The following is a 22,370-nucleotide window of genomic DNA, read 5'->3' on the forward strand; positions in this document are numbered from 1 at the left end:
ACCACCAGTCTCCCTCATCTTCAAAGCTTTATTAAAAAAATAAAATCACATCTCCTCCAAAAGGCCTTCCCCAACTAAGCCCTCGTTTCCCTTACCCCCTCTCCCTTCTGCGTCACCAAATGAACTTGGATCCGAACCCTTTAAGCACTTGATGTTCATTCATTCATTCAATCGTATTTATTGAGCGCTGTGTACAGAGCACTGTACTAAGCGCTTGGGAAGTACGTGCTTTGCACATAGTAAGCGCTTAATAAATGCCATCATTATTATTATTACAAGTTGGCAACATATAGAGACGGTCCCTACCCAACAACAGGCTCACAGTCTAGAAGGGGGAGACAGACAACAAAACAAACCATGTGGACAGGTGTCAAATCGTCAGAACATCACCTGGACCCCAACCCCCTCTGCACTTACATGCATGTCCGTGATTTGTTTTAATGCCTGCCTTCCCCTCTAGACTGTAAGCTCCAGGTGGGCAGGGAACCTGTCTACCAACTCGGTTATTATTGTACTCTCCCAAGTGCTTAGTACAGCGCCCTGTACACAGTTAAGCACTCAGTAAATTCCATTGATTGATTGATGGATTAGGAGGGACACCTGAGAAGTAGCCAGCTTTGCCATGAGCTCCCTCCCACTTCCAGAGTCTGATCCCCATCCAATTCAGAGGAATCCTCACCCCTGCCCTGGATTCTATTGCTTCCCCAGGCCCCGAATGAAAATCTCCAGGCTTCTTTGCAATCCAAGAAGAACATTTGCGATTGCAGTCTGGGTCCCTGCTTAGGAGAGAGAAAGGGCTCTAAGGCTCTGGCCTATCCACCAGGGCCTACTGCGTTTTGCATCTCTTGGGGAAGCAGCGTGGCTCAGTGGAAAGAGCCCGGGATTTGTAGTCAGAGGTCATCGGTTCAAATCCCAGCTCCGCCACGTGTCAGCTGTGTGACTTTGGGCAAGTCACTTAACTTCTCGGTGCCTGTTACCTCATCTGGAAAATGGGGATTAAAATTGTGTGAGCCCCCCGTGGGACAACCTGATCACCTTGTAACCTCCCCAGCGCTTAGAACAGTGCTTTGCAAATAGTAAGCGCTTAATAAATGCCATTATTATTATTATTATTATTTCTTGTCCTGAGAAGGGTCCTGCAAGACCTCCCCCCGCCCCCCACTCTAGTTTCCAGCGCATCCCCTGAAGCCACAGTCTCCAACACAAGCATCCCAAGTGCTTGGCTCCGCCTACACAAAATGATGTCCCAGAGACTGTTCCAAGTTGAGAGAGGAAGGCAAAAGCAATTCCAAAGTATCCCCACCCCCTGGGACATTTCCAACAAAGTTAGCAACAGGAGCCCCCTGCCTCCAGCTCCCCTCTCTGATTCCCCAGGGGAGATAAGGCCCTAGAGACAAAGAGGGCTCTGTGTCCCAGCCTCTTGGCCCTGGGCACCCCTCCTTACTTGGCACCTACCTACAGCTGGCTTATAGCTGAGAGTGGACTGTTGGGAGCAACAAGGCAGGTCACTCCTCTCTGGGCCTCTCTTCTCGTTGTGATCGGTGGAGGTGGGCTTGACCTGTAAAGTTTAAGGTCAGTGGGGAGGAGGACAGGGTCCCGCTTCCACTTCCTGGTCCCTCCTCCGCTCCCCTCATGTCAGAGAGCTGGCTGGAGTCCCCCTCCCCACCCCTGACCACCACCTCCTCAGCGCTGCGGGCCCAGGTTTGGTTAGACCCGGTTCGAGGCTCTTGCCAAAGTCAACGGATCCTGGGAATCCAACGTCAAAGAGGCACCTGCGCCAGCAGCAGCATGACTCAGTGGAAAGAGCACGGGCTTGGGAGTCAGAGGTCATGGGTTCTAATCCCGCTCCACCACATGTCTGCTCTGTGACCTTGAGCAAGTTACTTAACTTCTCTGAACCTCAGTTACCTCACCTGTAAAATGGGGAGCCCCACATGGGACAACCTGATCATCTTGTATCCCCCCAGCGCTTAGAATAGTGCTTTGTGCATAGTAAGCTTGGCTGCTTGGAGACTGAGGGGCCAACAGTCACCTCTGGATTCCCTATCGTTTACCACCTGTCCGTGCTGGGACTGCCCCTTCCTCATTCCCAGGGTGGCACGGGGAAGAGGCAACCACTGGTCTCCCCACATCCCAGATGGGTAAACTGAGGTGGGGGGCAGGGGAAGTGACCAGCCCCAGGTCACATCAGGCAGAACCCAGGCACCTCACCTCCCCTCTCCCGCCCGCCACCTCCAGTTGCCTATGGCTGTGCAAGGGAATCGGATCCCTCGGATCCGGACCCGCAGCCGGGTTTGCCCCACCATCGCTGCGGACTGGCACCGGGGAGAGAAGAAGCTTGGCTTAGTGGAAAGAGCCCGGGCTTTGGAGTCAGAGGTCATGGGTTCAAACCCCAGCTCCGCAAATTGTCAGCCGTGTGACTTTGGGCAAGTCACTTCACTTCTCTGCGCCTCAGTTACCCCATCTGTAAAATGGGGATTAAGACTGTGAGCCCCCCGTGGGACAACCTGATCACCTTGTAACCTCCCCAGCGCTTAGAACAGTGCTTTGCACGTAGTAAGCGCTTAATAAATACCATTATTATTATTATGACAGGACGAAGGCCCGGCGGCCCCCTCGCAGGGGCCAGCCTTGACCTTCAAGCTGATTCTCTGTTACTCCCGTGCACCAGCTGGATCCTCCTAATCACCGCCACGGGCCTGGACCCAACACACACAGTCACTCTCCCTGCCCTGGCACACATACACACCGCCCTGGGACAAGGACACGTCAGAGCAGTGGGCCCCATTTGGGGAGGAGAGTGAGTGGGTTCTGGGCCCAGCCCTGCCCCGGCCCCCAGGCCTCCAGGCTAAGGGTGGAGGAGGGTGGAAGGGGTTGGCGTGTGCCTTGGCCCCACTCCCAAGTGTTCCCAGGTGTGCAGCTGCCTGCAGAACTGGCAGGTCTCGGCTTGTAGCCCCTCATCGCCCACTTCCCCCTGCCCTGCAGCTGCTTACTGGCTTGAGTCTCCCACTATGTGAGCCCACTGTTGGGTAGGGACTGTCTCTAGATGTTGCCAGTATGGACTTCCCAAGCGCTTAGTACAGTGCTCTGCACCCAGTAAGCGCTCAATCAATACGATTGATTGATTGATTGAGAGGGGGTGCGGCTTCCATGGGGAAACCAGGTTTCTGGGGCCTGTGGGGTGGGTGTCTGGAGGCGGGGGCAGGTAGCCACAGACCCCCACACACAGACCCACACCCCCCCGCTGCATACTCCGCATTCCAGCAGTCCGAGCTACGGATCAGCGACCCCGGCCTGCCCCAGCCCCCCACCAACTTTTCACATGCAAACTCCGTCCGAGGCTGAGCCGGCCCCCTCAGCCATCTCCGGGGCTTGGCCCGCTTTGATCCCTCAGGCCAGGGGTCAGCCCATCCCCTCCCCCGCCCCCAGTTGTTGAACGGGTCAAGGAAGTTAGGAAGGAGGGGGAGATTAAAATTTGAAGAGGGAATTGGTCTGGGCTAGGGTTGGCTGGCGAGGGAGGGATTAATTCCTCTCGGAACACTTGATTGTTTTCTGGGCTTCCCTTCGGAGCCCCTCCAGTCCTCGGGGTTGAACATATATGTCATCGTGCGTGTTCGCCTTGGCCTGCAGCGTCCAGCGGCTCCCCTCGGCCTTCCCTCCCGGCAGCTGGGGCCGGAGGTAAGTCAAGTCACCGCTGGACTTTGCCTTCACCCTTCTGTCGGGCCTTCCTCCCTGCCCCTGGACCGACTGACAAGGAGGCTCCTTCAGAGGGGTCCCGGGCCTCCTGCCTCAGTTTCCCCCCTGAGAGATGGGTGCTGGGAGCGTCCAGTGGCCACTGCCGGGCTGGGGAGAGGGGGGCCGGGGAAAAGTGGCACCTGTTGGGGGGGATTTGGAGGGGATTCTGGTCCTCTTAGCTGGTCTTGGGGTAGGGGGGGACGCCCCCCAGTCTTCCGGCTTGTCCTTCCTCCCTCTGGCCCCCCAGGTTGTACATAGCTATTCTATTTATTTGATTTTGTTAATGTGTTTTGTTTTGTTCTCCGTCTCCCCTTTCTAGACTGTGAGCCCGCTGTTGGGTAGGGACCGTCTCTATATGTTGCCAACTAGACTGTGAGCCCACTGTTGGGTAGGGACTGTCTCTATATGTTGCCAACTTGTACTTCCCAAGCGCTTAGTCCAGTGCTGTGCACACAGTAAGCGCTCAATAAATACGATTGATTGATTGATTCCCAAGCGCTTAGACCAGTGCTCTGCACACAGTAAGCGCTCAATAAATACGATTGATTGATTGATTCCCAAGCGCTTAGTCCAGTGCTCTGCACACAGTAAGCGCTCAATAAATACGATTGATTGATTGATTCCCAAGCGCTTAGTCCAGTGCTCTGCACACAGTAAGCGCTCAATAAATACGATTGATTGATTGATTGATTGATTGATTCCCGGCGGCCAAGCGGAGGTGCCCTCTGAACCCAGGTGCGGGGCGCAGGGATGTGTACATCTCTATAATTCTGTTTAGTTTGATGGTGTTGACGCCTGTCTCCTGGTTTTGTCCTGTCGTCCGTCTCCCCCCTTCTAGACTGCGAGCCCGCCGTGGGGTAGGGACCGTCTCTACCTGCGGCCGACTTGTCCTTCCCCAGCGCTTAGCCCAGTGCTGCGCACACCGTAAGCGCTCCATCAGTAGTAGGGTGGAATGAGTGAATGAACGGCTGACAAGGAGGGCAGGGGGCGGGCCGGTTGGGGCAGGACGGGCTCCTTGTCCCAACCGGCTCCCGGGCCCCCCGCCCAGAGTTGGGCAGGAGGAGGAGGAGGAGGTGGGGGTTGGGGAGGGTGTGAAGCAGGGGACAAAGGATGCGAGCAGGTGAGGGGGAGGGAAGGGGGGGTCCTGGGTGGGTTGGGGCTGGGAGTTGAGCCCTCCTCTCCCCTCCCCCCGCAGGGCCGAGGATGGCGGCCGGTCCTCCGGGCCGGGCTGGGGCCCCCTGAGCCGCCCCCTCCCCTCCCCTCCCTTCCCCCGGGGTCCCCCCGCTCCCCCCATGGGGGCCCGGGGGGCCCGGGGGGCTCAGGGGCTGCTGCTCCTCCTGCTCCTGCTCCTGCTCCTGCTGCTCCTGTCCGGGCTCTACCTGCTCAGTGGAGACCTGCACTGTGAGGACCCCCGGGGGGCGGCCAAGGGGGCTGGGGGGGGGGGGGGCTGGGCTGGGGGCGGCCATGGGGGGAAGGGGTCGGGAGAATGGGGTCTTGGGGGGTGGGAATGGTCTGGAGGGGGTCTAGGGGGGCCTGGGGACGGGCTCGGGGGTCTGGGGGTGGTCGGATGGAATGAGGGGGCTCTGGGGGTGGTCTCGGGGCAATCTGGAGATGGTCTGGGGGCGGCCTCGGGGGGAAGGGGTCGGGAGAGTTGGGTCTGGGGATGGGTGGGAATGGTCTTAGGGAGGGCTGGGGACGGGCTCGGGGGCCTGGGGGAGGACTGGGGGAGGGTTTGGGGGTCTGGGGGAGGGCTTGGGGGGTCTGGGGATGGTCTGGGGGGGGGTCTGGGGACGGGTTTGTGGGAGGTCTCTGGGGTCTGGGGGAGGTCTCGGGGGGAAGGCGTCGGGAGGGTCGGGTCTGGGGGGGGTGGGAATGGTCTGAGGGGGGTCTAGGGCGGTCTGGGGCCGGGCTCGGGGGACTCTGGGGACGGTCTGGGGGCGGCCTCCGGGGGAAGGGGTCGGGAGGGTCGGGTCTGGGGGAGTGGGAATGGTGTGTGTGACTTTGGGCAAGTCACTTAACTTCTCTGGGCCTCAGTTACCTCATCTGTAAAATGGGGATTAAAACTGTGAGCCCTCCGCGGGACAACCTGATCACCTTGTAACCTCCCCAGCGCTTTGCACATAGTAAGCGCTTAACAAATACCATCATCATCATCATCTGAGGGGGGTCTGGGGACGGGCTCGGGGGCCTGGGGATGGTCTCTGGGGTCTGGGGGAGGTTTCGGGGGTCTGGGGACGGGCTCGGGGGCCTGGGGATGGTCTCTGGGGTCTGGGGGAGGTTTCGGGGGTCTGGGGATGGTCTGGGGGCGGCCTCGGTGGGAAGGGGTCCGGAGAGTCGGGCCTGGGGGGGGGGGGGTGAGAATGGTCTGAGGGCCGGCTAGGGGGCTCTGGGGGAGGTCTCTGGGGTCTGGGGATGGTCGGATGGTCTGAGGGGGGCCTGGGGACGGTCTCCGGGGTCTGGGGGCGGTTTCGGGGGAATCTGGGGATGGTCTGGGAGCGGCCTCGGGGGGAAGGGGTCGGGACAGTCGGGTCTGGGGGAGTGGGAATGGGCTGAGGGGGGGCTGGGGACAGGCTCGGGGGCCTGGGGATGGTCTTGGGGGGTCTAGGGATGGTCTCTGGGGTCTGGGGGAGGTCTCGGGGGTCTGGGGGCGGTTTCGGGGGAATCTGGGGGTGGTCTCGGGGGGAATCTGGGGATGGCCTGGGGACGGTCTCTGGGGGAAGGGGTCGGGAGAGTCGGGTCTGGGGGTGGGTGGGAATGGCCTGAGGGGGGCCTAGGGGGGTCTGGGGACGGGCTCGGGGGCCTGGGGGGCGGTCTGGGGGCGGTTTCGGGGGAATCTGGGGATGGCCTGGGGGCGGGAGGGGCGGGTCTGGAGGGTGGGAATGGCCTGAGAGGGGTCTGGGGGGGGGGGGTCTGGGGACGGGCTCCGGGGTCTGGGGGCGGTTTCGGGGGAATCTGGGGATGGTCTGGGGGCGGCCTCGGGGGGAAGGGGTCGGGAGAGTCGGGTCTGGGGGTGGGAATGGGCTGAGGGGGGGTCTGGGGGGTCTGGGGACGGGCTCGGGGGCCTGGGGGGCGGTCTGGGGGCGGTTTCGGGGGAATCTGGGAATGGCCTGGGGTCGGGTCTGGAGGGTGGGAATGGCCTGAGAGGGGTCTGGGGGGGGGGGGGGGGTCTGGGGACGGGCTCGGGGACCTGGGGGCGGTTTCGGGGGAATCTGGGGATGGTCTGGGGGCGGCCTCGGGGGGATAGGGGCGGGGGGCGGTTGTCGGGAGTGTGGGAACGGTCTGGGGGGGCCTGGGGATGGTCTGGAGGGGGGTGGTCTGGAGGATGGGCGCCGGTTGAGCCTGTGCCCTCTCCATCCCTCCGTCCCTCCGTCCCTCCGTCCGTCCGTCCGTCCGTCCGTCCCTCCCGCAGACGGGCTGCCGCTGCCGCTGGGGTCCCCGGCGCCCCCCCGGTGCCCCGGGCAGGCCGCGGGCGAGGCCCCGGGGCGGGCATCACTGGAGGCCCAGGTGCGGGCGGCCCAGGCGGAGAACCGACGGCTGCGGGAGGCCCTCGCCCGGCAAGGGGAGCGGGGCCCGGGCCCCGGCCCCGACGGTTGTGCCCCCCGGGCCCAGGCCCGCAAGTGCCAGGTGAGGGGCCGCCGGAGCCGGGAGGAGGGAAGGATGGGGCGGATGGGACCCAAGGGGCTTCCCGCCCCCCGGGGATGAAGCTGGCAGCCGGTGTACCCCCCCAGACCGCCCCTTCCATGCCCCCAGCTCCTGCACGTGGCCATTGTCTGCGCCGGACACAACTCAAGCCGAGACGTGGTCACCCTGGTCAAGTCCATCCTGTTCCACAGGTACCCGCTTGCCCCTCCTCGTCCGGCTCTGGGGCTCCACTCTAGTCATTCAGTCGTATTTACTGAGTGCTTACCGGGTGCAGAGCACTGGACTAAGCGCTTGGAAAGTCCAACTGGGCAACAGGTAGAGACCATCCCTACCCAACAACGGTCTGCTCCCACCCTTTCGGCCTCCCAGTTCTCCACCTGCCCTCTCCCGGTCCCCCCATCGCCCCCTCTTTGCCTACCCCAGGACTTGGGGCCCACTTGCCCCGGCTGAGTGGGTCACCTTGGGGAACCCTCTGGGACTGGGGCGTGTCCAGTTTGTCCTCACCCCCACACCCGGTGGTCCTCGCCTTTCCAGAAAGAACCCCCTGCACTTCCACCTGGTGACCGACGCCGTGGCCCGGCACATCCTGGAGACGCTGTTCCGATCCTGGATGGTGCCCTCCGTCCTGGTCAGCTTCTACAATGCCGATGAGCTCAAGGCAGGCAGCCACCCTTCCCTAGTCCTTCCCCTAATCTCCTGCTCCGACCCTGCCCCTGCTGCTTGGGGCCACCCCAGGGGACTCTGGGTGGGCAGAGCGGGTGGAACCGTTTGGGACGGGAGCGTGGAGGCCCCCGCCCCCACTGAAGGCGAGTTCCCCCTTCAGCCTGAGGTGGCCTGGATCCCCAACAAGCATTACTCAGGCATCTATGGGCTCCTGAAGCTGGCGCTGCCCCGGGCACTGCCCCCCGACCTGCCCCGCGTCATCGTCCTGGACACCGACATCACCTTCGCCTCTGACATCGCTGACCTCTGGGCCGTGTTTGCCCATTTCTCAGGTATTGTGGGGGAGGAGTCCCCCAGCTGCTGCCTGCCCTCAACCTGGGCCACCCCCCCAAAAAAAAAAATGCCGGGTGTCCGGCCAGCTCACCTCTGGCACCCCTCCCACGGCCCCAGACTGACCCCCGAACCCCAACCCAGCTCTCCTCTTCCATCCCCGCCCAGACAAACAGGTGATCGGGCTGGTGGAGAACCAGAGCGACTGGTACTTGGGCAATCTCTGGAAAAACCACCGTCCCTGGCCGGCTCTGGGCCGGGGCTTCAACACAGGTGGGGATTCTGATGCCGGGCCGGGCCTGGGCCTCTCCAGGACAGCCTCCTCTTTTCAGGGGGCTGGCCGACGGGGGGACGGAGGGTGAATCTCGGGGATGTCTTGCCCAGATTCCGTCTGGGCTGGGAGTCGGACGGAGGGGTGGTCTGGGGTGGTCACCCGCCCCCAGCCACCAAAGACACACTCCCGCAGGGGTGATCCTGCTGCGGCTGGACCGGCTGCGGCAGGCCGGCTGGGAGCAGATGTGGCGGCTGACGGCCGAGAGGGAGCTGCTCACCATGCTGGCCACCTCCCTGGCCGACCAGGTCCGAGGCTCCGGGGGGGTCGTGGGACCCTGGGGGTGGATAAAGGAGGGAGGGGAGAGCTCACCTCTTCCAGGAGGCCTTCCCAGACTGAGCCCCCTTTTTTCTCTCCTCCTCCCCATCCCCCCTGCCCTACCTCCTTCCCCTCCCCACAGCACCTGTATATAGGTTTATACAGATTTATTACTCTGTTTTGCTTGTACATATTTACTATTCTGTTTATTTTGTTAATGATGTGCATCTAGCTTTACTTCTATTTATTCTGATGACTTGACACCCGTCCACATATTTTGTTTTGTTGTCCGTCTCCCCCTTCTAGACTGTGAGCCCGTTGTTGGGTAGGGACCGTCTATGTTGCCAACTTGTACTTCCCAAGCGCTCAGTACGGTGTTCTGCACACAGTAAGCGCTCAATAAATACGATTGAATGAATGAATAGGGGGCAGGTCAGAGGCCGTGGGAGGCCCCACTCTCACCCCCGGGGTGGCGGCTTTGACAGAGTGTGAGGGATGACGGGCCCGCCGCCCCCCAGCCCCGTCTGGGGATCCCTTCCCCTGTGTCAGCCCCCTGTCCTGCCCCTCCAGGACATCTTCAACGCGGTGATCAAGCAGTACCCGTGGCTGGTGCACCCGCTGCCCTGCTCCTGGAACGTGCAGCTCTCGGACCACACCCGCTCCGAGCAGTGCTACTCCGAGGTGTCTGACCTCAAGGTCAGGGCCCCCTCCCGGGACCTGGGGGCGGGGACCCCCAAGGAGGGCCCCCGGGGGTGGGGAGCAGTTGGCAGAATCACGCCAACTCCCTACCCGCCTGACCCACGCAGGCGATCCACTGGAACTCGCCCAAGAAGCTGCGGGTGAAGAACAAGCACGTGGAATTCTTCCGCAACTTGTACCTGACCTTCCTCGAGTACGACGGCAACTTGTTGCGCAGGGAGCTCTTCGGCTGCTCCGGCTCTCCCGGCGTGGACGCGACCGCGGGGAGCCCCCCGGCCCCACTACCCGCTGACGGCAGCCAAGGGGGAGGCCTGTTCCCTCCCCTCCAGCCTGAGCGGTCCCAGGTGAGCCCTGCGTCCCGCCCCGCGGCCTCCTCTGGCCTTGGCGACGGATGCAGGGGCCGGGGTTCGCCTCTCCTTGACCCTCTTCCCTCTCGCCTCCCCTCCCGCTGCCCGGCCCAGCTGCAGCAGGCCCTGGACGAGCTGGACGAGGACGACGTCTGCTACGAGTTCCGACGGCAGAGGCTCACTGTGCACCGTGTGCACCTCACCTTCCTGCCCCACGAGCCCCCGGCGCCCCGGCCCCACGACGTCACCCTGGTGGCTCAGCTCTCCATGGACCGGTATCCTGGGGGTGGGGGGTCGTTCATTCATTCGTTCATTCAATCGTATTGATTGAGCTCTTACTGTGTGCAGAGCACTGGACTAAGCGCTTGGGAGGTACAAGTCGGCGACATGTAGAGACGGTCGCTACCCGACAACGGGCTCAAAGTCTAGAAGGGGGAGACGGACAACAAAACAAAACACGTGGACAGGTGTCAAGTCGTCAGAACAAATAGAATTAAAGCTAGATTCATTCATTCAGTCATATTTACTGAGCGTTTACTGTGTGCAGAGCACTGTACTAAGCGCTTGGAAAGTACAAGTTGGCAACACATAGAGACGGTCCCTACCCAACAATGGGCTCACAGTCTAGAAGGGGGAGACGGACAACAAAACAAAACACGTGGACAGGTGTCAAGTCGTCAGAACAAATAGAATTAAAGCTAGATTCATTCATTCATTCAGTGGTATTTACTAAGCGTTTACTGTGTGCAGAGCACTGTACAAAGTGCTTGGAAAGTACAAGTTGGCAACACACAGAGATGGTCCCTACCCAACAACGGGCTCACAGTCTAAGTGCACATCATTAACAAAATAAATAGAACAGTAAATATGTACAAGTAAAATAGAGTGATAAATCTGTACAAACATATATACAGGTGCCGTGGGGAAGGGAAGGAGGTAGGGCGGAGGGGATGGGGAGGAGGAAAGGACAAAGGGGGCTCAGTCTGGGAAGGCCTCTTGGAGGAGGTGAGCTCTCAGTAGGGCTTTGAAGGGAGGAAGAGAGCTAGTTTGGCGGATGGGCGGAGGGAGGGCATTCCAGGCCAGGGGGAGGACGTGGGCTGGGGGTCGACGGTGGGACAGGCGAGAATGAGGTATAGTGAGGAGGTTAGCGGCAGAGGAGCGAGGGTGGGGAGGCCAGGAGAAGGGGGAAGCGGGGCACCCCGGCCCGCTGCGGACGCGCCTGTCTCGGAGTTGACGCCGCCCGGGTCTCCCCCCCCCCCCCCCCCCCGAGCGTCCAGGCTGCAGATGCTGGAGGCGCTGTGCCGTCACTGGGCGGGGCCCATGAGCCTGGCGCTCTACCTGTCCGACGCCGAGGCCCAGCAATTCCTGCGCTTCGCCCAGGCCTCGGAGGTCCTGGCCGCCCGGCGGGACGTAGCCTACCACGTGGTCTACCGGGAAGGCCCGCTCTACCCCGTCAACCTCCTGCGCAACGTGGCCCTGGCCCAGGCCCAGACTCCGTACGTCTTCCTCAGCGATATCGACTTCCTGCCCGCCTACTCCCTCTACGACTACCTCAGGTGCCAGCCGGGCCCCGGGCCGGGCGGAGGGGAGAGAGGGCACGCCCGTCCCGGCCCCTTTCGCTCGACTCCTGGCTGTCCCCATCCAGCTCCTTCTCCCTCCACCCTTTGGGGTCCCCCAGAGCAAGCTTCCGCTCCCCTTTTCTGCCCCCAGCACCCACCCCGAAGGCTCCCTCGGTGTTCTCCTGCCCCTTCTCCAGGGCCTCCATTGAGCAGCTGGACCTGGCCACCCGGAAGGCAGCTCTGGTGGTGCCGGCGTTCGAGACCCTGCGCTACCGACTGAGCTTCCCCACCTCAAAAGCCGAGCTGCTCACCCTGCTTGACACTGGCTCCCTCTACACCTTCAGGTGGGGCCTCGGGAGAGACACGGCCTGACTTGCGCTCCTCTGGCAGGGAATAGCCCTCTAATAATAATAATGGTGTTTGTTAAGCGCTTACTATTTGCCGAGCACTGTTCTAAGTGCTGGGGTAGATACAAGGTAGTTAAGTTGTCCCACATGGGGCTCACAGTCTTAATCGCCATTTTACAGATGAGGGAACTGAGGCACAGAGAAGTTAAGTGACTTGCCCAAAGCCACACAGTTGACAAGTGGCCGAGCCGGGACTAGAACTCATGACCTGTGACTCCCAAGCTCAGGCTCTTTCCGCTAAGCCACGCTGCTTCTCTATTGCTGTATTGTAATAATAATGTTGGTATTTGTTAAGCGCATACTATGTGTCTAGCACCGTTCTAAGCGCAGGGATAGATACAAGGTAATTAAGTTGTCCCACATAGGGCTCACAGTCTTCATCCCCATTTTACAGATGAGGGAACTGAGGCACAGAGAAGTTAAGTGACTTGCCCAAAGCCACACAGTTGACAAGTGGCCGAGCCGGGACTAGAACTCATGACCTGTGACTCCCAAGCTCAGGCTCTTTCCGCTAAGCCACGCTGCTTCTCTATTGCTGTATTGTAATAATAATGTTGGTATTGTTAAGCGCGTACTATGTGTCAAGCACTGTTCTAAGCTCAGGAGTAGATACAAGGTAGTTAAGTTGTCCCACGTGGGGCTCACAGTCTTTATCCCCATTTTACAGATGAGGGAACTGAGGCACAGAGAAGTTAAGTGACTTGCCCAAAGCCACACAGTTGACAAGTGGCCGAGCCGGGACTAGAACTCATGACCTGTGACTCCCAAGCTCAGGCTCTTTCCGCTAAGCCACGCTGCTTCTCTATTGCTGTATTGTAATAATAATGTTGGTATTTGTTAAGCGCGTACTACGTGTCAAGCACTGTTCTAAGCGCAGGGGCAGATACAAGGTGATCAGGTTGTCCCACGTGGGGCTCAGAGTCTTCATCCCCATTTTACAGATGAGGGAACTGAGGCCCAGAGAAGTGAAGTGACTTGCCCAGGGTCATACAGCTGACAGGGGGCAGAGCGGGATTAGAACCCACGACCTCTAGACTCCCAAGCCTGGGTTCTTTCCACCAAGGCACGCTGCTTCTCAGCGTGTACTTTCCAATCGCTCTAGTACAGTGCTTTGCACACAGTAAGCGCTCAGTAAATATATATGAATGAATGAATGAATGAATGAATGAATGATAGCCCTGGTCCAGGCCTCACTCTCCCACTCCTGGTGTTCCCTCAGTACCCTCTCATAGAAAGCGCCTAACTCTTAGCGCTTATTGCCGAATTGTACCTTCTAAGCATTTAGTACAGAGCTCTGCACCCAGTAAGCACTCAATAAATACAATTGAATGAATTAGAGAAGCAGCGTGGCTCAGTGGAAAGAGCCCGGGCTTTGGAGTCAGAGGTCGTGGGTTCAAATCCCAGCTCTGCCAATTTTCAGCTGGGTGACTTTGGGTGGTTCGCTTCACTTCTCTGGGCCTCAGTGACCTCATCTGTAGGGTGGGGATGAGGACTGTGAGCCCCCCGTGGGACAACCTGATCACCTTGTAGCCTCCCCAGCACTTAGAGCAGTGCTTTGCACATAGTAGGTGCTTAACAAATACCATTATTATTATTATTCTTTGGGCCTCAGTGACCTCATTTGGAAAATGGGGATCAATCAGTCAATCAACCAATTGTATTTATTGAGCACTTACTGTGTGCAGAGCACTGTACTAAACGCTTGGGAAGTACAAGTTGGCAACATATAGAGACGGTCCCTACCCAACTGGGCTCACAGTCTAGAGGGGGGAGGCAGAGAACAAAACAAAACATATTAACAAAATAAAATAAATAGAATAGATATGTACACTGAATGAAGATGATGAGGATCTCCCAGGATGAAGACTGGGAGCCCCCCGTGAGACAACCTGATCACCCTGTAACCTCCCCAGCGCTTAGAACGGTGCTTTGCACATAGTAAGCACTTAATGAATGCCATTATTAATATTATTATTATTATTATTATAATTATTATTATTATGTAGGAGGGTCAGCTCCAGCTCTGGGAGGACCCCTTCCACTTGGGCCCCCAGAACCTAGCAGGGAGGGGGCTCTGTACCGTCCCCGCCTCCCTTTAAATCATCACACGCCCCGTATAACCGTTACGCCTTAAACTTAGGAGGCCTTCCCACACTGAGCCCCTTCCTTCCTCTACCCCTCGTCCCCCTCTCCATCCCCCCCATCTTACCTCCTTCCCTTCCCCACAGCACCTGTATATATGTACATATGTTTGTACATATTTACTACTCTATTTATTTTACTCGTACATATCTATTCTATTGTTAGTATGTTTGATTTTGTTCTCTGTCTCCCCCTTTTAGACTGTGAGCCCACTGTTGGGTAGGGACTGTCTCCTATGTTGCCAACTTGTACTTCCCAAGTGCTTAGTACAGTGCTCTGCACACAGTAAGGGCTCAATAAATACGAGTGATGATGATGACGATACGCCGGCTCCAGCGTGTGTGTATTTATCTGTCTCTGTCTCTCCCTGGAAGGTATCACGTGTGGCCACGGGGCCATGCCCCCACCGACTATGCCCGCTGGCGGGAGGCCCCGGCCCCTTACCGCGTGGAGTGGGCCGCCGACTACGAGCCTTACGTGGTGGTGAGGAGGGACTGCCCCCGCTATGATCCCCGCTTCGTGGGATTTGGCTGGAACAAGGTGGCTCAGATCATGGAGCTGGATGCCCAGGTGAGTAGGGAGGGGGGCACCCGGAGGTCTCCCCTCCCTCCCACCCTCTGGGGCCGGGCCTCCCTGGGGGTGACCGGCCCGGGCACGGCTCTGGCCCACCCCGAGGCCCCGCGGGCGCTCGGTCTCCTGGGATGCCTTTCGGTCAGTCCTCTCCACGCCCCGGCCCCCGCCGCCACGCTCGCCTCTCCCGCAGGAGTACGAGTTCCTGGTGCTGCCCGAGGCCTTCATGATCCACCTGCCGCACGCCCCGAGCCTGGACATCTCCAAGTTCCGGTCGAGCCCCGCTTACCGCCGCTGCCTCCGGGCCCTGAAGGACGAGTTCCACCAGGACCTGTCCCGCCGCTACGGCGCTGCCGCCCTCAAGTATCTGACGGCCGAGCGGCAACTCTGAGCTCCCCTCCGCCGGCCGGGGATCCACCGACGTTTCCCCCCGCCCTCCCAGCCCCGCAGGGTCCTGAAGACGTCTTGGCCACGAGAAGGAAGCCCAGGAGGCTGACCAGACCCCTGGGGCGAGCGGGCACGGCCCCCGTCCACAGCCAGAGACTGGATTGGGCTGAAATCAATCAATCGTATTTATTGAGCGCTTACTTTGTGCAGAGCACTGGCCTAAGCGCTTGGGAAGTACAAGATGGCAACATATAGAGACGGTCCCTGAAAGCAGGGCGGACCTACGCTGCGGACGGTGGGACGGGTCGGCGGCCCCGCGGGCCCCGGGGTCTCTATTTAAATTATTTAAGGTGATTTGAGTCGCCGTAAGATGTACATGATCGTGCCGAGGCCCTGTGTGCCTGGAGCCCAGGCTGGACGGGGCGCGGGGCAGTCCGGGTTCTGCCTCTTTTGTCGCTCACTGGTCAAGGCCGGGGCCCGCCGGGTCCCCCTCCATCTCCCTCCCTCCCCTTGACCCTGCGTTACACCCAATCTTTTGTAATTAAAGCTTTTCTATTCTTTTCACATTCCCTCTGTCCCAGGTGGCTTGTTGGGGGTTCTGGGGGTAGGGTGATGGGCAGCGTGGCCTTGCGGGGTTGGGGGGTGGCAGGCCCTCCTGGGGTCACCGGCAGCCTTGGCCTGAGCCTCGGGCACCTGGAGAGTCCGAGCCCCGGGGGCCAGCGGGGGCCGCGACCAGAGGCCCGCTTCAGGGTTGAGGAAGCACTCGTGGTCCTTCTACCGCCCAGACTCGTGACCCAGCCTGTAGCTCACCGCTGCCAAGCCCGGCGGGAGCGGCTCTCGGCCAAGGCCGCAACGGGTGCCCGCCGCCCCCCTTCTAGAGGCCCCGCCCTTTCCACCACACAGTGAGGCCAACACCAAACTTAATTTTGTTTTATTTAGTAAAATGTTAAAATAAATAAATACAAATCGATCAGCTGCTCTGAAGTCTCCCCTCTTCCCCACCCCGCCCTCCCCACTCCCAATTTTAACCTGCTAAAACCTAAACGCAGTTCTACCAAGACCGAAACCACAAGGGACTGGAAGTTACAGAGAAGGGGGCGGAGGGATCAGTTACTCACTACCACCGGGCTGAAAAAAAAAAAGATATTTAAAAACAGAGACCCCTCAACCTCTCGCCTCTGCAACCACCCTGCGGGGGCCTGGTCTGTATCTGACTGGCTCGCCTGGAGCTCACGGTGGAAGATGAGGCTTGCGGCAGTCACGGGGTTGACAACCAAAGTGGCACAAATGAATGGGGCTTAGGAAATGGAGAAACACACCGGCGTGGCAGGCGCTTGCAAGGCAGGGAAGGAAGGTTGGAAAAAGGGGCTGTGGTGGTCACTGGCTGGACACGGCAGACACTGGGGTGGGGTGTGGAGGGAGGTGAAGGATCTATGAATGGCGTGGGGTGTGGAGGGAGGTGAAGGATCTATGGATGGCCTGGGAAATGCCAAGGCAGTGAGGCCCACCAGACCATTTGCTTCCCCCGGGCTGGCTTTCCCAGTCAGTTCGAGGCGGATTTTCAAATGATGCTCAAGTCCACGTTCGCTTTCTACAGTCCCTGCAGCAGAGCCCTAGGGAAGTGAGATCTTACCCTCCAGGCCCCTTGCTCACTGACTGGTGAGCAGAGGAGTGAACAGGAGACAGAATTCCTTTCCTGCTCCCTCGGGACTGGGGAGACGGGAGCCACCACAGCCCCACCTCCATCCTGGAGCCGCAGCAGTGGCTGGGGAACAGACTGAGGTGGGCACACATTTCAGACTTTCGTTTCCTTCTGTACTGCTACAGGCTGTCCCGCAGAGCAGCTGGGGAGAGGCACTGTGGGGTTCTCTAAGCCACTGAGGTTCTGCCAGGTGCCAGGGCACCTGCCAACGTCTTAGGACCATTTCCCCTATCTCCTTACGGGCAGGGATTGTGCCTATCGACTCTATTGTACTGTACTCTCCCAAGTGCATTACTCTGCACACGGTAATCATTCAATAGAGACCACCGGTTGATTGATTGACCAACAGACCCAAGGGGAGGCACAAGTTGAGGTCTGCCAGCTCCCAACTTGAAGGCCTTTATCCACGGTCAGTTCCTTGGACCATGGCAGTGCTGGGACATCGGGTCAACTCTCGACCAAATCCACTCCAGTGCACCCGGACAATTGAGGCTTTGTGGGTAGTTAAACTTCTCCGGGTTCCCTTCCTTCCCCCTGCTAGCCAAGGACATATTTTCTATCACTTTTTCTCCCTACAGAGAGGCCAGATTTTTGAGATTATTGAGATGTCACGAACTTTAGCCCCAGGGCCCACAAGGAGAAAGGAGAACAAGTTACAAGCGAAGAGAGAAGTCAGTTGTGGTGGGGAGGGGAGAGGAGGGGATAGAGAGGTGCACCTGGGGGCTTCTTAGCAGTGGAATTGGCTCCTAGAGGTCAGGTGTAGTGTGGTGGAGGGACCCGTTTCCCTTCACTGAGATTCACGATGGCATCCAACTGGGAAAGCCTGGGCCAAGTGGTTATGGAATAATCAACGGGGATTGTGGGATTACACGTGAGAAAGGGGAATTGTAAAGACCAGGGTGATAAACCTAAACCCAGAGATTACGTGTATTGGAAAAAGCTTCCTGCAAGGGCAGAGAGACGCCTGCCCGTCTCCCCACCCATCCAGCAAAGAACTGAGATGAAATGAGTCACGAGTGATAAGAAGTAATCGTTTGGGAGAGCGGTATGCCTCTCTTGTCGGGCTGAGATTGTGTCTGCTCCTCTATTTTACTCCCCCAAGCGCAGAGCGCAGTGCTGGCCTGCTGTCAGCGCTCAAGGAATACCACCGATGACAATAGGCTGGAGAGGAGTGAAGGGAAGGACTGACTGGGACAAAGATGAAATGAGTTCAGTTCCTCTAGATGGGCGGGATTCAGTCTCCAACCTGCAGACCGCAGGAGGCCCATGACTGTAAGGCCGAATCCCAGTTCACCTCCTTCCTGCTAACGAATTTCAAAATCTTCCGGGAGGTATGAGGAAGCATGGTGAGGGAGCGGAAATTGTACTGAAGTCCTTATAATAATAATAATGATGGCATTTATTAAGCGCTTACTATGTGCAAAGCACTGTTCTAAGCGGTGGGGAGGTTACAAGGTGATCAGATTGTCCCACGGGGGGCTCACCGTCTTAATCCCCATTTTCCAGATGAGGGAGCTGAGGCCCAGAGAAGTGAAGTGACTTGCCCGAAGTCACACAGCTGGCACTTGGCAGAGCTGGGATTTGAACCCATGATCTCTGACTCCCAAACCCGTGCTCCTTCCACTGAGCCACGCTGCTTCCTTGAGAGACAGACATGCTGGGGTGCCAGGGTGCCAGTGTGTGTGCCACAACAGGAGCCGCTCCACTCCTAAAGATGACGCCGAGGTGGAGGGTTGGCCCCTGCTCCTGCTACCTGATGGTCAAATGGTCCACAGGCATCCTAAAGCTGGATCACTGGAAACGGAGTTAACAGCTAGAGAAGCAGCGTGACCTAGAGGAAGCATCAGAAGGACCTGGATTCTAATTCTGACTCCTCCACTTGACTGCTGTGAGACCTTGGGCAAGTCACATAACTTTAAGGCGCCTCAGTTCCCTAGTTGTAAAATGGGGATTAAGACTGTGAGCCCCATGTGGGACATGGACTGCGTCCAACCCCATTAGCTTGTTATCTACCCCAGTGCTTAGTTCAGTGCCTGGCACATAGTAAGTGCTTAACAAATACCATAAAAAAATGAGAAGGAACGACTTGGCTAGCAGGTGAGAAGAAGAAGGATGGAGGGAAGGGGAGGGAGGCTGGAGGCTGAAGAAAAGACAAGGTGCTGAGTTCTCAGAAAAAGCATCTCCCAGGACGAATAACTGAGATTTGACGGAACCACTGGGAGGTGGAAGCAGCAGCTCGATGCCATCACGGCTCCGGGATCTTTTTTTTTTTTTAATGGCATTTATTAAGCACTTACTATGTGCACTGCACTGTTCTAAGGTCTTCCCAGCACGGAGCCACTGCCCACATCCAAGTGGAGGAAGGCTGTCACCCGACAGTTGGCTTGCTTGCTCTCAAGCCCTAGAAGCAAAGGAACCAATGTGTGACCCGGTCCTTGGAGGTTGGGAGTGGGAGGCCCAGGAAAAGTTAGAAGGAGGGTGTAAATCAAAGGGCCTCTAGGGAATGATAGGGAGAGAACCTGGAGCAATGGATCCAAAGAATTAGAGAAGCAGCATGGCCTAATGGATAGAGAAGGACCTGGGGTCTAATCCTGGCTCCGCCACTTGTCTGCTGTGTGACCTCGGGCAACTCACTTCACTTCTCTGGGCCTCCGTCACCTCATCTGTAAAACGGGATTAACATCGTAAGCCCCATGGGGAACACGGACTGGGTCCAACCTGATTAGCTTCTATAATAATAATAATTATAATGATGATAGTCTTTGTAAAGCACTTACTATGTGCCGAGCACTGTTCTAAGCACTGGGGTAGATGCAAGGTTATCGGGTTGGCCCACGTGGGGCTCACAGTCTTAATCCCCATTTTACAAGTGAGGTAACAGGCACAGAGAAGTTAAGCGACTTGCCCAAGTTCACAAAGAAGACAAGTGGCGGAGCCAAAATTAGAACCCACGACCTGACTCTCAAGCCTGGGCTCTTTCCACTACCCCGGCTCTTAATAAGGTTCTTGGCACACATAATAAGCACGTAACCAATACCAATAAAAAAGAGGCCCCAGTCGAAATGCCGAGAGAGAGCCAGAGAACGCCGTGGAAGCCTGCTCTGCAGCTCTGTCCTTCACAGGCTTGGATTCTGGTTGCCGGGAAAGAGATCCTTAGGAATGGATCCCTGGCTGTAGTGAAGGGGGGAGAGTGGTGCTCACCCCGGGCCCTGGGGCGCCAGTTGGCAGTGGGAGAAAGGAGGCTGTTCAATCTCTGGAAAGAGCCCACAGTCCTTCCAGCAGACCCCAGTTCGGACTGGCAGTCTAGACGTCTCCCCAGCCTAGGAAGATCATGGCAGTGTCAGCTCCCTGAAGTCTGTCCCTGCTCCCCCAAGCCTATCCTCCGGCCAGCACCCCAGGGAACTCCTAAGGCCTCTTTGAGCAAGCACTTTGGAGGCTGACTAAAGTTTTCCAGTTTTTTTTCCAGTAACCGTGGACGCCAGTCAGCCACCCCGTCCAGGAGGTGAGCTGAAACCCCGACGCCCCACGGGGAGGTGGGTGCAGGCCTGTCAGTCTCTGGACCTCGGCCAACTATTTCTACCACGAGACTGGGACTTACCGGCGGCTTCCCCGCTCTCCCTGAGTCTGGGGACTCCTGGCTAGGCCCGGGACTTCTTGCCTGCCGGGGCTGGAACTGGGCCGTATAGAAGAGGACCCGATCCTTCCTTCCTGGGTGGTGGACTCCACTGCGGCTCGGTAAACAGTCACAGGCGGCGGTCAATTCTGCGCATCTGTCCTTCCAAGCCAGTTGTAAATGTCCCAGAGCAGGGGTCTGACTGCATGGTTGGCGCCGGGATGCGTGGGAGGCAAGTTTTCCGAACTCCCGGAAAATCCCGGAGCCGGCGCACTCCCTCGTCGTCGGGGAATCCTTTCCTCTCGGCCTTCACCCTTCCTCTGCCACTCTGCCTTCCGATCCTGGCCGAGTTGGGGATCTGACAGGTCTCTCCCGCCCGTCACGCCTCTCGGATGAAGCCGGGGCCGGCAAGAGCAGAGACGCTACCCCTTACGACAGTGCTTTTGAGGGTCGCAGCTATCTGGAAGTACGTTTTTCTTTGGGAGTTTTTAGTACGACTAGGGAGGGCCCCAGTGGGCTCAGAAAGAGCAGGTAGGCCTGCCACCACCCACACGCACAAACGTCACCCGATTCAGGGAGTGCTGGAAAAGGGACACAGACGGGTTGACAGCTCCCATATCTTAGCCGCCACTGGACCAGAGAGCTTAATAACGGTTCGACTGAATGGCTAAAGGCGGATCCCCAAGCAAAGCCATCGGGCCCCGGGCAGGGCACGGCACCGTAAGGGGCCGAGGACACACCCTGAGCAGGCCCCTGCCTCGGTTCTCTCAAGAAAAAAAACCGAGGCTCTTGAGAGAAGAGGTGGTAAAGAAATGCAGTGTCCTTCCAAAAGCTGGGCCGGACAGAGTCCATTCACTCATTCCTTTCACTCTGGACACAGTAGGCACAGAGAGCATGATGCTCAAGGATGACGGCTCCCAGAGAGAAGGTGGCTACTGTCACCGCCCTGGGGTGGCCTGCCCAGGGGCCACGCGGCCCTCCCAGGGGGCTAATCTGCCCCCCAGGGCCCGGAAAGAACTGAAAAAATCAGTCACAGCGTGGGCTTTCATGCCACCACTTCTCTGGGGAGGCACCTCCCATCGCCTTCTGGTTTGCCACACCCCGAGGGCACTCGGCATCCCGACGAAACGGCTGAAAGGCGCGGGCCGGGGAAACCCAGGGGATGCCCGGAGGAAACCATCCCCTCGGGCCCCACCGCTTGGGCCAAATCCACCCCACTCGGCCCTCGCTGAGCCTACGACGCCCTTCAGCCTCCTGCCGTCACCAACATGCATAGTGAGCATAGTGACGCTCACCTGGAAAGATGAGATGGGAGCCACGCACAGGGAAGACGGACGGTCCCTGCTGACGGCGGGGAGGAGGGAGTCCAGCACGTTATGGCCGCAATCGGGTCAGAGTGCAGTTCGCTCGGTGGTACAAACGCTAGAGGATCCTGATCCTCTTCAAACACAACGGAACGGCAGCATACTAAGCAAATTGGGGGTTAAGAACTTATAACTACAAGACATTTTTCTCCAGTTCTGACACCTTTTTAATAGAAATCACTGTTTTTAGGAAACAAATAGCACTTTTGTCATTTTTTTTACAACGTTTCTTACCTTGATCTTAATTTAAGTAACACTAGGAAGACCTCAATATCTTTTATTTTCCTTTTTTAATTAAAAAAAAAGTTGTTGTTGTTTTTTTCCCCCAGATACAAAGATTTTTGCCCTTGCATAAAAAAACAGTGCCCGAAACGATGACACAAGGACTCACAAAGACTCACTGTATCTCACTGACACTATTACTTCTAATCTATACCATGCAAGGTCTCATCTACCTCTTTAATTGGACTGTCAGCCTGAAAAACAGCTTTTTCTATTCCTTATTTTAGTTTTTGTTACCAAAAAAAAAAAGAAAAAGAAAAACATAAAAGAAACAAAATTTTTTAAAAAAGAACAAAAGAAACGTCTGTTAAATTCACACATCTGGGTCATGTGCTGCTT

The 22,370-nt window shown here is 57.9% G+C and overlaps 1 protein-coding gene across 1 annotated transcript; it reads left to right on the forward strand.

Moving 5' to 3' along the window:
* Positions 1–5,063: 5,063 nt before the first annotated feature.
* On the forward strand, positions 5,064–15,636 carry LARGE2 (LARGE xylosyl- and glucuronyltransferase 2; the record flags this gene model as incomplete). Its single annotated transcript, XM_038764357.1, has 14 exons — positions 5,064–5,136; positions 7,145–7,359; positions 7,486–7,568; positions 7,912–8,035; positions 8,201–8,372; positions 8,539–8,643; positions 8,837–8,949; positions 9,530–9,655; positions 9,766–10,002; positions 10,120–10,280; positions 11,283–11,561; positions 11,762–11,908; positions 14,488–14,683; positions 14,877–15,636. Coding segments are annotated over 14 exons (2,229 nt in total), but the record flags the coding sequence as incomplete, so codon positions are not given.
* Positions 15,637–22,370: the final 6,734 nt, after the last annotated feature.

This window comes from Tachyglossus aculeatus, chromosome 22 (genome assembly GCF_015852505.1).
Source record: "Tachyglossus aculeatus isolate mTacAcu1 chromosome 22, mTacAcu1.pri, whole genome shotgun sequence".
Lineage (NCBI taxonomy): Eukaryota > Metazoa > Chordata > Mammalia > Monotremata > Tachyglossidae > Tachyglossus > Tachyglossus aculeatus.